This window comes from Zonotrichia leucophrys, chromosome 4 (genome assembly GCF_028769735.1).
Source record: "Zonotrichia leucophrys gambelii isolate GWCS_2022_RI chromosome 4, RI_Zleu_2.0, whole genome shotgun sequence".
NCBI lineage: Eukaryota > Metazoa > Chordata > Aves > Passeriformes > Passerellidae > Zonotrichia > Zonotrichia leucophrys.
Genome location: NC_088173.1, coordinates 66,650,536 through 66,666,476, shown reverse-complemented (window position 1 = coordinate 66,666,476; position 15,941 = coordinate 66,650,536). Strand labels below are relative to the sequence as shown.

Below are 15,941 nucleotides of genomic sequence, written 5' to 3'. Positions count from 1 at the left end.
TACTTAATTTAAGGTAGACATCACAAGTCTCCCAGCCTAACAAAAGCATGAATTTCACATATTTCAGCAGGCCTAACAGTTTTCTTCACTCACCAACATGCATTGAAGACCAGAGAAATAAACCCAGTTCCTAAACTGTTTTCAGTGATTCAGCTCTGAGCCCCGTTAGAAACAGCATCAAACCCAGCAGCACCTACTTTCTGACAGATCCAGGTAAAAGGGGCTTTCTTTGCAGAGGGGTAATGGAAAAAAAATTAGAAAAAAATCAACAGGAAAGCCAGGAAGAAAGAAAGAAATCAGACACCAGCCCAGCCCTTTGCAGGCTGGTAAAACTTGTTGTTACTGTGTGTTTTTAAAGCTCAAGGAAGCATCACCCATCCCTATGTGCCAGTGGTCACCTGGAGGCAGCAGCAAGGGCCATTGAGGCACACAAGGGGATATTTTTGGCAGAGAGGAAACATTTGTGGTGAGAGAAGAGAACCACGAGTTGGTAAAACAAACAAAATGCAAAGCACACGCTGGACATTGGGTTCTCACACGAAGTTTCTGCTCACAGACCACCTGCCCTGCATGAAGAGTTTTGAAATTACAAGGAAGAATTAAACAAAGAAGAATTGCAAAGACAACAGTCAGGCACCTGAAGGACCCAGCTGTGTGCCAGCAGCACGTGTGCTTGGAGATGAATGATCTGTGTCTCTATGCCATGAAACACCTGTGTCCCACTTGCTGGGTAACAAAACAGCCTGGGCTCTGCCATCCACGTGAGACCCCTTGAGGGTGCTGAGGAGGAGGCAGAATCCCTGCCAAGAAAAGCAAAGTGCAGCCTGCACCAAAAGCATGGGACTCATCCATAACTCCTGCAGAGCTGCAGCTGCTGTGGGTCCCCGGAGTGCTGGGCAGAGCAGGCTGTGCTGGCTGGTCCTACCTCAGCCATGAGCAGCATCAATGGATCTCAAGGGAAGGCATCCAGCAAAAAGCCTTGAGGCACCATTAAGAACTGATAAGGATGTATAAACTCTGGACAATTAATTTCTTCAGGAATGTTTTTTGTCCTCGGTACGCCGCAGATGCCGAGCATCACCTCCCTACCCAAGAGGGTCCTGGTGACATCACATCCTCCCCAAAGAGTGACACAGCCTCCCAAGCCAAGTGACAGAGATCTCCTCAGCTGCTCTGCACCAGCCCCAGGCACAGGCGCCCCAGGGGAAGATGGACACGTCTCCTGCCCTGCTCCTGCTGCTCGCTCTGGGATTCTGTGAGTACGGACACGGGGCTCTGCAGCCCCTTCACCGGGAGGGACAAGGAAAACCTTTCTATTGAATCCAACACACTGGGGTAAATGATTAAGGGGGTAAAAAGCAAACCAAAAAGGCTGACCTTGAGGTGTGCTCAGTGAGTTTGGAAGGAAGGGTGGCATCACCTCAGCCAGCAAAGGGCAGCCAGAGGGGCGGCTGCAGCACCACCTGCACTGGGAACAGAGATGGATCCAATGAGGGCTTCCAGAGGGGAGGGAGAAGGGTGGGGAAAAAAAGGCTTTGCAAGAAGTGTAAATGGAGTCACTTCAGAGAAGCTGGGAAGGTGTCACGTCCCTGAGAAGACACTGGAAGGGCAGCACCCATCTCTCAAGCCCGGGATTGCTGAGCACCCTCCATGCACATCCCAGCAAGGACTCCAAGGAAACCTTCACACCTCCAGACAGTGAGGTCTTCCCTTCCCATTTGTACTCCCAGCCCATGGACAGGGAGGGAGGGAGGGAGGTATTCTCAGAGGACCCTTTGACTTTTCCCAAGTGGTTCCAGCAAGGATTTCTCTCCTGCAGGCTGCCCTGGGATCTATGGCCAGAAACTGGAGATGAAGCTCAGGTCTCCCAAGGACATGGGGCAGCTCCGGGTGGGACAGAGGCTGGAGCTGGAGTGTCACACTGACAGGAGCCATGGGGCATCCTGGATCCGCCAGGACAGCAGTGGGACCCTTCACTTCATTGTCTTCATCAATTCCCTGTCCCGGCCCACGTTTGAGGGGGGACAGAAAACGTCCACACGCTTTGAGGCGAGCAAAGACAGCACGATCTATCGGCTGGCAGTGAAATCTTTCACACCACAGGACCAGGGCAGCTATTTCTGCGTGATGAATCTCAACCAAATGCTGCACTTCAGCCCTGGCCAGCGAGCCTTCCTCCCAGGTCAGCAACTCCTTCCCCAGCCTCCCCCAGCCCTGCCAAAATGCCCAGCACCTCCTGCCCGTGCCCTGTGTGAGCAGCCATCCCTCCACAAACCCCATTTCCCTGCTGGCTGGCCCAGGGCATCCTGTGAGCAAGCCCTGCTCCTCCTGCCAGAGCCTCCCTGCTGCCCCCCTCTCCTCCTGCCCAAAGGCAAACATCACTGGGCTGCATCTCCCACCTTCCCCATCCCACCCTTGGCTCTGAGGGGAGAGCATTGAAGCAAAGTCCAGCACCACCCCCTCCTTCCTCAGCACACGCAGCTCCCAAAAGCTCAGGGGGCTCAGGCTTTGTGGGGATGGTGTCACAAAGTGAGAAACAAGCAGGCTGCAGCTCCCTCTTGGCCCTTGGGAGACCCTCCTTGGGGGGGTGCCCCTCCAGGATGGGCTCTGTGAAGTTCTCCTGGAGCTGAACTCGGGAGCACCTGTGCCCTGGCAGGGGTAAGAGAGCAGAAAGGCAGGAGAGATGTGTTCCATTGTATTTCCCTGCATGCTGAATTAACCCATTTCACTTACAGCCACCACCACAGTGGCACCCAGCACAACAGCACCCACCACCCAGGGCAGCACCACTGAGGAGCCCAACCTCACAACTGCTGAGCCAGGTAACCTGAATGCAGGGAGGGAGAGGGGAAGGGCTGGACCCTGCTTCACTGATACCAAGGGGGATCCTGCAGATATTTTGGGACTGGGAGGGAGAGTGAAAATCCACAGATCATCTTTATCTTTAAGGATTAAATGCTAATATTTCATTCAAACTAAGAATGGCTAAATATGATGTAAAACGTTTGAGCATGCCTGGGCACAGCAGGGGTATGGGGAGGGAGGGGAGAGCCTTGGTGGCTGGAGCTGCTTTTAGCCCCAGCAGGAAACAGGAGAAAACTTTTGCCCATATATCCTCCCTCGAGTCCCCAGGAAAACGCTGACACCAGAAGTGTCCTGAGCACTTGGTGGACATTCCATCTTCTCTCTTCCTGCAGAGGGAAGAATGCAGGGAGATCTGAATTTCTTCTGCCACATCTTCATCTGGGTGCCCTTGGCAGGTGCCTGCCTCCTGCTCCTCCTTGCCCTGGTGATCACCATCGTGCTGTGCCAACGTGAGGCTCCCCACACCCTCTCCAGACCCATCCCCAAACCCCTCCAGACCCATCCCTACAAACCCCTCCAGACCCATCCCCACACCCCTCTCCAGACCCATCCCCACAAACCCCTCTCCAGACCCATCCCCACAAACCCTCTCCAGACCCATCCCCACAAACCCCATCCAGACCCATCCCCACACCCCTCTCCAGACCCATCCCTACAAACCCTCTCCAGACCCATCCCCAAACCCCCCTCCAGACCCATCCCCACACCCCTCTCCAGACCCATCCCCACAAACCCCTCCAGACCCATCTCTGCTCTGAGCCCCCTGCCCTGCCCTCAGGGACATGGATGTTCTGGCACTCTGGGGAGGCAGCTGAAAATCAGAACACAGCCAATGCAAGACAAGGAGCACTGCTAAAATCAGTGTCTGCATTTTAATCCTCATCACTAGGGTTAGGAGGAGAAAGAATTATCAACTTAGAATAACACAGTCAGGAAATTATTTATGATGGAAAAGACTTTCAAGGAAGAAAAATAGATTAGAAAGAGACGGTACTTAACTCTAGCAACTGTCTGGGCTTATTTATGGATGTGTCACAGGTTAAAGTGCCAGAGCCTGAAACATTCTGACCTAACAGAGTAAATCTGCTCCAGCACATGCTGAGAGCAGCATCTCAAGCTGGAACCAGATGAGAAACTTCATTACATTATGATCAGTGAAAAGCCCTCAGCTGCAGGTAATTTCTGCAGCAATTGCCAAGCCCTTCAGGATGGATTTTTACCTTAGTCTAAAATTAATGACTGGGCCATAATGAAATAATGAAATAATGAAATAATGAAATAATTAAATACTTAAATAATTAATTTATTTGGCTTAATCTACCCCAAAGTAGCAACACAGAGGCTAGAATGGGGGAGAGCATTGTCACCTTGGGTGCACGTGATGTGGCATCACTGCCACTCACCTGCTGCAGAAATTATTGCTGCTGAGGAATTTTCAGCAATGTCCCAAAGTTACTGGAGACAGAAAACAGAAATAATTCACCCTCAGTGTTCCCAGGCTGACCCTGCTGCTGCTACTCACCTCAAAGATTACTTCATGAAAATGTTTTAAGTGCATTACAGGGGTAACACGAGCTGCAGCACCTCTCCCTGGCATGGATTTCCTCAAAAATAGGCTTGGTTTATCTGTTATTAAAGATATCAGCTGCAGGGGAGCACCAGCCCTACCTCACTGGAGTATTTCTTTCCTGACCTGTCCCTTGGCACCTTTAAAACTAAAACATTTTCTCTCTTTTCTTAGAAACCAGAAGACGAAGATGCAGGTGCAAGAGGTGAGTGACAGGCACTGGCATTTTCCTCTTTTCAACTTGGCAGCATCTCACCCCCAAGAAATGAAGGAGGCAGTGCCAAAAAGCAACCTAAAAATGCTTCATCTGATAGGAGATGGCTGGGAGGAGCCTGAGCAATGACTTAAGGGCCAAAACGGAACAGAAGGTTCTCCTGTTCTCTATTTTTGGTTTTGCTTGGGGTTTTTTATCTGTTTGGGTTTTTTCTTTGGTTTTACAACTATTAAGTCATTCAAATCATTGAGCTCTCACCCAGCAGCAGATACAAAACAGAAGGACAGGAGGTGTTTGTGGCAGCCCAGAAGCTTTGTGCATCACCCAGTGCTCAGAACTCACCACATTTCTGTGCTTCCAATGCACCATTCCCAACTCAACCATATTCCATCCCTTCCCCAAACCATGGCTGCCTATTCAGATGTGCCCATGGTTCCCATGTAAGTTCCTGCACCCCAAATCCCCCTCTGCACCATGCTGCACCAGGGTTCCTGCCTCAGTTTCCCCCCAGGCACTGAGGAGCAGCTGCTGCAGCCTCACAGGAAACCCCAGTGCAGACAGGGATGGATTGAGGGGTAACCCAGTTTCTGGGGCACACAGGAACCTTTTCTTCATGCCTTCCCTCCTGCCTGCCCAGCTCAGCCTGGGTGACCAGGAAAACACCATCAGAATGAGAATTGCAATGTCCTCGTTTGGGAGAGGAAATGCTTTTTGCCCACACACATTTTGCTTCTGCAAATCGACCTCCCTGCAGCTGGTTTGTCACTCCTCCTGCTCTGAATGAAACCACTTCTGCAGACTCCATGTGTTGTCATTATAGTGCAAGAGTTCTGTTGTCATTACATTGCAAGGGCTCCACATTGCTGGAGTTTTGTACTCCTTGATGTTTCTCATAGGCAGCTCCTCTGGACACTGACTCTTCCTTGTCCTCACAGCAGCCAACTGACTCCAATTCCCCCTAACCAACCAATCACTCTTTTATAACACTCTTCTGATTGGCCACAGCTGTGGCCTGTTAACATCAGGCCTGTTCCTAATCTTTAATAATTAACCCAGCTGCAACCTTTTAGGGGGTAAAATTACTTTCTATGCTACCTTTGTTTACCTATACTCTATTCCCCTACATTTGTGCACCCTGGGGCTTGTGGCAAGAGAGACACCAAGAAATTCCCATTACTGCCCAAAGGCAACCAGGGCTGGGCTGGTGCTTGGCACAGCTGGGTGCCCAAGAAGCATTTCCACACCTCTGGAGCCTCATTCTTTGCCAATCAAAGCATCTTTTAAACCAGATCATTCCTGTTCCCTGTTATACATCCATGGATTTTTTAGTACAAGAGGCAATTGCCATTTAGTTCTCCAAATTAATACAGTCCCTCCCCAACATTAGTAGGAAATGGATCCCTACAAATTTATTTTTCTTTCAAAGGCAGGTGGCATTTTTTAAACTGTCTGTAAAATGGAACAGACTGTCATTTTCACAGGGGATATTTATCACACCCAGAGCTTTCCTGATCCTGCTCTGCCTTTCCAGGGGAGAAACGATAAGGAAGAGCGCTTCATGCAGCCTTGTTTAGGAGAATGTTTGCATTTTTCACTTATCTCAGACCCTGTTGCCAGCTCTGTGCAAGGATGTTCTGTCTCTGTGGGGAGAAAAACACCCTGCAGAGCTCTCCCACTCTGCCCCGATGCAGAAATCTTCTCCTCAAGGACGGCTCTCCTTCAGCAGCCCTCAGCTTGACAGAGCTCTGGTTTTAGCTCTTGTACCGTATTTCAGTTTTAGCTATTGTACCGTATTTCAGTTTTAGCTATTGTACCATATTTCAGTTTTAGCTCTGTACCGTATTTCAGGTTTGATTTAGAGAGGAAATTCCTGCTGCTCTGAGCAGCTCCTGCTCAGTGCAAGGGAGCTCTGTGGAAGGTAACAGTGCAATTCATCCCTCACAAAGCTCCCCAGGATCTGCCCTGCCAGCCCTGCTGCCAGCACAAGGATTCATTTCCCACCACCAATTAATATCCCCCAAAAAGGGGCGCCCAGTGCCCAACTCATCAGATCAGCATAAAACTCTCACTTGATGGAGAGCAGTCATTTTTATCATTTTGGGTGCAATTTGGCTGTCTGGAAAGCCTCCTTTCAAACTTCTCTGCAGGCAACATGTTCCAACAAGAAAAAATCTCTCTGAAATTATAACACCCTGTCTAACTCAAAAAAACCCCACAAACCCTTAGCTCTTCCTTCTTCATTCTTTTCTGAATGTAGAGAAAGGCTTAATGAGAGGACAGGAGTGTGTAAAAGTCAGAGGTAAATTTATAAAAGCCCAATTTATTTATTAATTAATATAAGAATTGACCATCAGTGTATCTTGAGAATACCCTTCTGTTATCTGTCACTGCTTGAAATGGAGGCAGGCCTTTCACCTGCACAAGGAGGATTTAGGAACACTCTGCAGCCTCCTCTTGGAGGTCCCTGGCTGCAGCCCAAAGCTAAAGGAGCCTTGATTGCCTTCTTGCTCCTCTCTCTTTATATCTGAATAATCCAAACCCTCTTCTCTCTCCAGACCTGCAAACGGGAAACCTCCCACCAAACCCAGGACGCCAAACTAGCCCAGATCAGCATCTGCTCCTCCTGGCTGCTGGATCTTCTCCTGGGAGCTGTCAGCACAGAAATCCATCTCCTGCCTTATCCACAAGGCCACGGCACCTCAGCCACTCTGCCCTGGCAGGTCTGAGGAGACGAGAGGGAGCACGGACACACGGACACACGGACACACGGACAGGGAGCAGCAGTTCCTGGGAGCTGCAGGGTCAAGCACAGCTCCTTCCATACCCTGAGCTCCCCTGGGCAATGCCAGGGTCAAGCACAGCTCCTTCCAAACCCTGAGCTCCCCTGGGCAATGCCAGGGTCAAGCACAGCTCCTTCCACACCCTGAGCTCCCCTGGGCAATGCCAGGGTCAAGCACAGCTCCTTCCATACCCTGAGCTCCTCCAGGCAATGCCAGGGTCAAGCACAGCTCCTTCCATACCCTGAGCTCCCCTGGGCAATGCCAGGGCCAAGCACAGCTCCTTCCATACCCTGAGCTTTCCTGGGCAATGCCAGGGCCAAGCACAGCTCCTTCCATACCCTGAGCTCCCCTGGGCAATGCCAGGGTCAAGCACAGCTCCTTCCATACCCTGAGCTCCCCTGGCAATGCCAGATCAAGCACAGCTCCTTCCTAACCTGAGCTCCTCTGGCAATGCCAGGGTCAAGCACAGCTCCTTCCATACCCTGAGCTCCCCTGGGCAATGCCAGGGGTCAAGCACAGCTCCTTCCAGACCCTGAGCTCAAGGCTCTGTGTGATTTCCTCCCAAAATGCAGCCAGAGGTGCCATTTGCTACACAAAGCCATAGAAATAATTTTCCTCACTCAACACATCTTCTTGTTGTGGTGCCTCTCTCCTAGGGCTTTTGTTGTTTCATGTAATGGAATACAAGACTGCTTTGAGAAGCTAAATATGGATTCATTGCCTTACTTTTGAGGTTTTTACAGTCCTGGGGGCTAAGGTTCACTGCTCCCCTCACATTTGTTCTGCTGCTACCTCTGATCCCATTTCTGCAGGAGTTTGGCCTAAGTAAGGAAAGTGGGATTTGCTTTCTTGCTGAGGGAAATGCCTGAGTGATTTTAAAAAACAATTTTGTCACTTGCTTTGGTTAAGCAGGTTGTTTGCCATGCTGATATTTTGGGGACATGTTATGGACTACTGTTCTGTTTTTCTCAGATCTGTATTTCATGTAAATATTTCCTTAGAAAAACTGAGATATAAAATAAAATTATTCTAGTCAGATTAATGACCTTTATTTATTTCTTTCTTTCTTCAGTTCCTAGTCTCAGAAAAGCTAAAATCCTTCAGAAAGATAATAAAAAGGGGCTGAAAAAGTCTTGGCTAAGGGAAAAGCCAGTGATTAATGCACCATCCTGAGCATTAGGGTGCAGACTTCAGCTTCCAGCTTACCACAGCCCAGAATCATCTGAAGTTATCTTCCCAGGGATTTGTGATGGGCCCAGGAACACTCCCACATCCCAGGAAACTGCCAAGAAGGTGCCTGAGATAAAGAGTCTGTGGGTACTCTGGAATTCTTGTCACGGGGTTGATAAAAACCTGGCCAAAAGAGGAGTGGAAGAAACCCTTTGATAGTCTCCTGCTCTGTAAACAAGATGGGATGGAGAGAAAATCAAAGAAAAACAAAGTTCTTCCAAACTTACTTGTTTGTAAGAATGAAAAGAAAGAAAAAAATCAGGATTAGATAAGTGTACCTAAACAATAGCAAGCAAACACTGAATGGCAATTCCACAGAACTACACACACTGTGAAAATAAAAATAACAGAAAAGCTCTAACATTGAGGCTATGAGATCAATTTAATTATTGGGTGGTTTCTTATTGAATTAGTGGGAGCTAAAAATTTTCTCTTAAAAAGTTATAACTCCAAGTGTTTCTGCCAAACAGCTATAGGTCTTTCCTCATATTCTCATATCCACATTTCACATTACACATCACACCACGCTCCTGCAGCCCAGGCACAAGGGCAGGGAGCTCCTGCTCACTGACCCCACACCCAAGAGATGAAGGAACAGAAGCAGGATCTGTTTGCTCTGGGAATTGTTATTTGTTTCAGAGGGCTTGTTTGTTATTTCAGAACACACCTGATCTCCTTCAAGCCCAGTGCCCAACTCGGGAGGCTCTGGGAGGGCTCAGCACATCTGCACACTGATCCTGCAAGCCAGCTCTGCAGGGCACAGCTCACACAGCCCCAGGGACCCCCACACATCCCAGCAGCAGCTTCCTCCCCTCATCAGCACACTTTGATACAACCACAGCTCCCAAAGCACTTTCCATAACTCAGCTGGCGGCAGCAGCGCAAAGAGCGGCGCCTGTTTTCTGACAGAGCCAGGAACCAAGAGGCTTCTTGGCAAAGGGTTAGCAAAGAAAAAAAAAAGAAATTAAACAAAAAACCTTACACAGAAAGGTAATCAATAGGAAAGGCTGCAAAGCTCCAGAAATGTCAGCCTTTGCCCTGTGCCAGTGGTCACCCAGAGGCAGCAGCAAGGGCCACTGGAGCACACAGCGGGCTCGGGCAGGACGGAAGGAACCTGTGGTGAGACCAAAGAACCACAAGCAGATAAAACAAAGAAGCAGCAAATCACAAATTCTGGATTATAAACTAATTTCTTCAGAAATTCTTTTTTTCTTGAACGTTTTGTCACAGAGGCCAAGCACTGTCACTTTACCCAAGAGGGTCCTGATGATATCACATCCCCCAAAGAGCAGCACAGCCTCCCAAGCCAAGGGACAGTGACAGAGTGACAAAGTTCACCTCAGCTGTGCTGCACTGTCCCCAGGGACAGACACAGGAGAAGATGGCTGGGTCACCTCATGCTCTGAGTATCAGCCCCAACAGCAACTGCATCAAACTCAGCAGCACTTGGCTTCTGACAGATGAGGAAAAACAGAGCTTCTTTGCAAAGGTGTAATAAAAATAAACCCTCACACAGAAAAGCAATTAACAGGAAAGTTCAATCAAACACCAGCCCAGCCCCTTGCACTCTGGTGAAATGATTCTTTCTAAGCATGCAAAGGTCCAGGAAGCATCACCCATCCCCATGTGCAAGTGGTGACCTGGAGGCAGCAGCAAGAGCCCTCTCTGGTGAACCATAAAAGGGTTTTTTGAAGAGCAGAAGACCCTGTGGTTAAAGAAGAGAACCATGAGTTTTAAAAACAAAGAAAAGGCAGAACACTCACTTGTGCAAGGGGCAATCTCAACAGGTTCCAGTTCCGAAACCATCTGCCTTTCATGAAAAGGCTTTTGCCGAGCAATAGCAAAGAAGAGCTGAACAAAGAAGTGCAACAAGAACAACAGAGAAGTACCATCAGTGTGCCAGAAACCTGTGCTTGGAGATAAACAACACACATGGATCTCCACCAGGAGCACCTGAGCCACTGTGGGCTCTGCAGGCACACGGGACTCCATGAATGTGCTCAGGAGGAGGAGGCAGAATCCCCGCCAAGAAAAGCGTTCCAGGGCCTGCACCAAAGGATGGGGCAGTTCTGTGTCTCCTGCACAGAAGCTGTGGGGAGGGAACTGATCCCACCTCAGCCATGAGCAGCATCACTCTGGATCTCTAGGAAGATCATCCAGAAAAATCCCTGAGGCACTTCTAAGAAATGATGAGGTTAAAGGGACCCAGACTCTGGACTTGAACTGAACGCATGCTGGTGTTGGGGTCCTGGTGACATCACATCCTCCCCAAAGAGTGGCAGAACCTCTCAAGCCAAGTGACAGAGATCTTCTCAGCTGCTCTGCACCAGCCCCAGGCACAGGCGCCCCAGGGGAAGATGGACACATCTCCTGCCCTGCTCCTGCTGCTCGCTCTGGGATTCTGTGAGTACGGACACGGGGCTCTGCAGCCCCTTCACCGGGAGGGACAAGGAAAACCTTTCTACTGAATCCAAGACACTGGGGAAAATAATTAAAGGGAAGAAAGAAAACAAACCAAAACTGCTGACCTTGAGGTGTGCTCAGTAGTTGTGAGGGGAGAGGCAGAATCACCTCAGCCAGCAAAGGGCAGCCAGAGGGGCGGCTGCAGCACCACCTGCACTGGGAACAGAGATGGATCCAATGAGGGCTTCCAGAGGGGAGGGAGAAGTTTAAAAGTTAGTTTGCACAGGGAGCTTACACAGCTTATCACTTCAGAGAAGCTGGGAAGGTGTCATGTTCCTGAGAAGACACTGGAAGGGCAGCACCCATCTCTCAAGCCCGGGATTGCTGAGCACCCTCCATGCACATCCCAGCAAGGACTCCAAGGAAACCTTCACACCTCCAGACAGTGAGGTCTTCCCTTTCCATTTGAACTCCCAGCACATAGAAAGGGGGGTTTCCTCAGAGAAGCCTTTGACTTTTCCCAAGTGGTTCCAGCAAGGGTTTCTCTCCTGCAGGCTGCCCTGGGATCGATGGCCAGAAACTGGAGATGAAGCTCAGGTCTCCCAAGGACATGGGGCAGCTCCGGGTGGGACAGAAGCTGGAGCTGGAGTGTCACACTGACAGGAGCTATGGGGCATCCTGGATCCGCCAGGACAGCAGTGGGACCCTTCACTTCATTGTCTTCTTCAGTTCCATGTCCCGGCCCACGTTTGAGGGGGGACAGAAAACGTCCACACGCTTTGAGGCGAGCAAAGACAGCACGATCTATCGGCTGGCAGTGAAATCTTTCACACCACAGGACCAGGGCAGCTATTTCTGCGTGATGAATCTCAACCAAATGCTGCACTTCAGCCCTGGCCAGCGAGCCTTCCTCCCAGGTCAGCAACACCTTCCCCAGCCTCACCCAGCCCTGCCAAAATGCCCAGCACCTCCTGCCCGTGCCCTGTGTGAGCAGCCATCCCTCCACAAACCCCATTTCCCTGCTGGCTGGCCCAGGGCATCCTGTGAGCAAGCCCTGCTCCTCCTGCCAGAGCCTCCCTGCTGCCCCCCTCTCCTCCTGCCCAAAGGCAAACATCACTGGGCTGCATCTCCCACCTTCCCCATCCCACCCTTGGCTCTGAGGGGAGAGCATTGAAGCAAAGTCCAGCTTTGCTCAGTTGCCTTCCTTCCTCAGCACACGCAGCTCCCAAAAGCTCAGGGGGCTCAGGCTTTGTGGGGATGGTGTCACAAAGTGAGAAACAAGCAGGCTGCAGCTCCCTCTTGGCTCTTGGGAGACCCTCTTTGGGGAGACCCCATCCACACTTGGCTCTACAAAGGTCCCCCAGAGCTGAGGCCTTTGCTGTGCACAGGAACAGCCCTGCCCAGGCTGGAGAGCAGAAAGGCAGCAGAAATCTGTTTTATTTTATTTCCCTACATGCTGAGTTCATCCATTTCACTTACAGACACCACTGTACTGGCACCTAGCACTCCAGGACTCACCACCCAGGGGGGCACCACTGAAGGGGACTCCTGCCTGGAGACACCAGATCCAGGTAGCCTGGAGGCAGGGAGGGAGAGGGGAAGAGCTGAACCCTTGTCCACTGGTACCAAGGGGGATCCTGCAAATATTTTGGGATGGGGGGGAAAGTGAAAATCCACACAGTTTTAACAGAGTTGGAAGGATTAAATTCCATCATTTCATCCCCCATAGGAAAGGCTAAGGATGCTGTAAAAAGCATGAGCATATCCCATGCCTGGGACACCAGGAACATGGGGAGGGAAGCGAGAGCCTCAGGGCCCAGGTCTGCTTTTAAAAAGTCTCATCAAAGGACACAGGAAAACTTTTGGCCACGTGTCTGCCCTCCAGGTGCCAGGAAATGCTGCCAGCAGCACACCATCACTGCAGGCCCAGGGGAGCTCTGTGCCTCCCTGGCAGCTCCCCTGGCTCCACCAGAGCTGGCTGAAACACCAGCTCTGAGCACCTGGTGGACTTTCCTTCTTCTCTATCCCTGCAGACAGCAGAATGCTGAAAGACCTGGATTCCTTCTGCCTTGTCTTCCTGTGGCTCCCCTCAGCAGGGCTCTGCCTCCTGCTCCTCCAGCTCCTGGCCACCACCATCGTGCTGCATCAACTTAAGGTTGCACCTACTCCCTCTAGGTGCACCTCAGGCCTGAAACCACAGCCCTGTCCCTGAGGATGTGCTGCTGCTTTGGGAGGTGTGGGATAACAGGACACAGTGCAATAGTCACTGCCTGGACACCTTCCAACAAATCATCCTGACACTCCCTGAGTGCCCTTCCCCTCCCTGTCCAGCCCTTTCCCATGATTTTGTAGGAAGGAGGTGCAATGATCTGATTGCAGCATCAGGGGTTCCTTCCCAACAAAAGGCCATGTGTTTTGTATGGGAAGCATTGCCTTGAAAATATATTTTCTCTATTCAATGTTGCTGAATGTGACATGTGACACACACCAAATTTAAATGTATGAACATTGAACAGAAAGCTGCTCAGAAAACTGAGCAAAAGCATTCTTCTGTATTGCAATCCCTGTAAACTTTGTTGTTCTTCCAAATTAAATTACTACCTCCTGACCCAGAGATTAATTATTTATTGCCTGTTCTACTGCTTGGGAGCCTACAGAGGACAGTCCTGTGGGGAGAAACAGGACATGGGTATTTAAATTCAAAAAAGCATTTCAGTAAGATGAACACATTTACAACAAAGTCCTTGCTACTGCATGGAATGCTAACACAGGATAAACAGAGAAAAATAAAACCCCAAGCAATAAAAAAAGATATATTTGGGCATTGATACCTGACATTACTAATAGTGATGCTCCACTGTGCAGTGCTGCACTAAGATCCCAATCCTGAAGCAATATTGATCCAGGCAAGATTGATGCAGTGAAGAACTGGGAGAAGGGAATCTTTGGGTTTGGGGTTTTTTTGTCATTTTGTCAGGTTTGCTTGTTGGTGCTTTTTCTACAGTCTTTCATTTACATAGGAAATCAACCTCTAAGAAAGAATGACAATGCTGACAGTGGCAATTACCCCCCTGAACACAGCTCCAAATCCACTGCACAGTGAAATCTTCCCATTTTTGACATCCAGTAGCACTGTAACAGATACCATGAGTTAGCATAAGCCTGTAAGGGAAGGGAGTTGAAAAGCAAATCCAGCTCTCCACCTGTGGATTTTCAGTGGTCCTACATGTTTGTGGACTGCTGTCCATCCCAGGGGGTAAAACTTGTCCTTCTGTCTCTTACACATGGTTTTCTATCACTGAGCTCCTTATATTTTAGTATGTTTTACAAATACATCCAGTACACTGCACTGAACTGCTCTGATTCCACCTTGGCTGCAAAAGGCAGAATCCTCTCTGCAGCAGGTCAGAAGGCTGAGAGGAGCAGAAGAGCTTGAGGTGAGCACCAAAACAAAACCCTTTGGGAGCCACTGCCCCAGTTTCTCACTGAATACCCCAAAAATGACCAAGTTCACCACAGAAGCCTCCAGCAGAGGCAGTGACCCAGCACAGCTCTCCAAACCAACACTGACTCTCCTTTAGCTCTTCCTTCCACACAGTCCCCTGATCAGTTTGTGCTCCAGCTCAGCTCAGCTGCACCCAGCACTGCACCTTGCATTTAGAGGAGCCTGTAAAGATTTCCACCAACAGGTAGACCTGATGAACAATACTCTCTATAATCCACTTACAACCTGGATTTTCTTTAGAAGGCTTTGCACCCCTACTAATAAGGTACCAGTAGAAGGCAAACCCAAAACATCTCTTGCACTAAAATGTTAAGAAGCAATTGCAAATATGAGTGCAGCAGTGAGAAGGGAAAGTGCCAAGAGCAACCCCAGCCCTGCATGCACACACCTCTAGCAAATCATGCAAGTTCAGGGCAAACTGGCTGGGTTTGTGCTTGGGTGGCAATGTCTGGGCAAGGAGCCTGGACTGCTGCTTGCACTAATAAAAAGAGAACTGGCTGAGCTGGAGTGCAGAGCAGCAGCTCAAAGGTGTTGGTTGTCAGTGCCTGCAGGGAGCTGCTGTTGGACAGGCCCTACACATCTGACAGCACATGGAAGAGGCTCCAGTTCCAGCGAGCTGACAGAGCAGGGTGCAGGCTGGAAGCTGTCACAGGGCAAGCTGGAGTCTGGCATGGAGAGTGACATTCAAAGAGGAGCACAAGGAATGCATTTGTTCAGAGGGCAAGGTTACCCAGCTGCACACTTGCTCCAAACTAACAATGGAGTAGCTCATAACTCAGGATCTGAGGGGCTAAAGACAAACAAGCCAGGAGTTAGCACTTCATGGTGGGGAGAGCAAGAGCTGGTGCACAATTTAAGCATAACCTCAACTAATAAAGGAAAAAAAAAGAGTACAAAATGATTGCTGAAAAAGTCTATGAAGATGAGAAAGGCATCAGATGCCCCCAAAACAGAGCATCCAGAATTTGTTGATAGACCCCTGCTTTTAGACCAGAGCTTTAATTATTCAGTGAACTTTTCTGAGAGAGAAAGGATTTTGATAAATTAACTCCAGATATATAATACAGCCAAGATTACCCCACCAGAGCCAGTAACTGGACTGGTCACTTAAAGTCAAAAAGCTTTGTCTGTCCAAGTATTTACAGATGACATGTCACAGGGAAGTAACCTAAGCTCCTCCCAAGCTCCTCAGACTAATTCTGTGGTGCATTTTGTGCAAGTGCTTGGAATCCACCCCCAAAACCATGCCCTTGCTGCTGCTTCTGCAGCATTCAACACAGAAAAGCAAAATAAGGCAGGAAAAAAAGTACAGAAACCTCTGGAAGAGCAGCAAATAGGCAGTGAAAGAACCTCCCTGTAAGCAGGTTTCTTCCTTCA

General features: G+C 49.6%; 2 protein-coding genes across 3 annotated transcripts; both read left to right on the top strand.

Annotated features, from left to right (window-relative positions):
• The first annotated feature begins 972 nt into the window (after positions 1-972).
• On the top strand, positions 973-7,453 carry LOC135447510 (T-cell surface glycoprotein CD8 alpha chain-like). Its single transcript, XM_064712440.1, has 6 exons — positions 973-1,255; positions 1,820-2,182; positions 2,736-2,822; positions 3,198-3,314; positions 4,607-4,637; positions 7,202-7,453. The coding sequence occupies exons 1-6, from the start codon at positions 1,210-1,212 to the stop codon at positions 7,245-7,247; spliced, it is 690 nt and encodes a 229-aa protein (XP_064568510.1). The 5' UTR covers positions 973-1,209; the 3' UTR covers positions 7,248-7,453.
• A 3,505-nt stretch (positions 7,454-10,958) lies between these two features.
• Positions 10,959-13,673, top strand: LOC135447509 (T-cell surface glycoprotein CD8 alpha chain-like). 2 transcript variants are annotated; one of them, XM_064712438.1, is made up of 4 exons: positions 10,959-11,059; positions 11,614-11,976; positions 12,541-12,630; positions 13,093-13,673. In XM_064712438.1, the coding sequence occupies exons 1-4, from the start codon at positions 11,014-11,016 to the stop codon at positions 13,269-13,271; spliced, it is 678 nt and encodes a 225-aa protein (XP_064568508.1). In that variant the 5' UTR covers positions 10,959-11,013; the 3' UTR covers positions 13,272-13,673. The 2 variants fall into 2 exon arrangements, with proteins under 2 accessions (XP_064568508.1, XP_064568509.1); XM_064712439.1 differs by lacking the exon at positions 10,959-11,059 and adding an exon at positions 11,238-11,509.
• Positions 13,674-15,941: the final 2,268 nt, after the last annotated feature.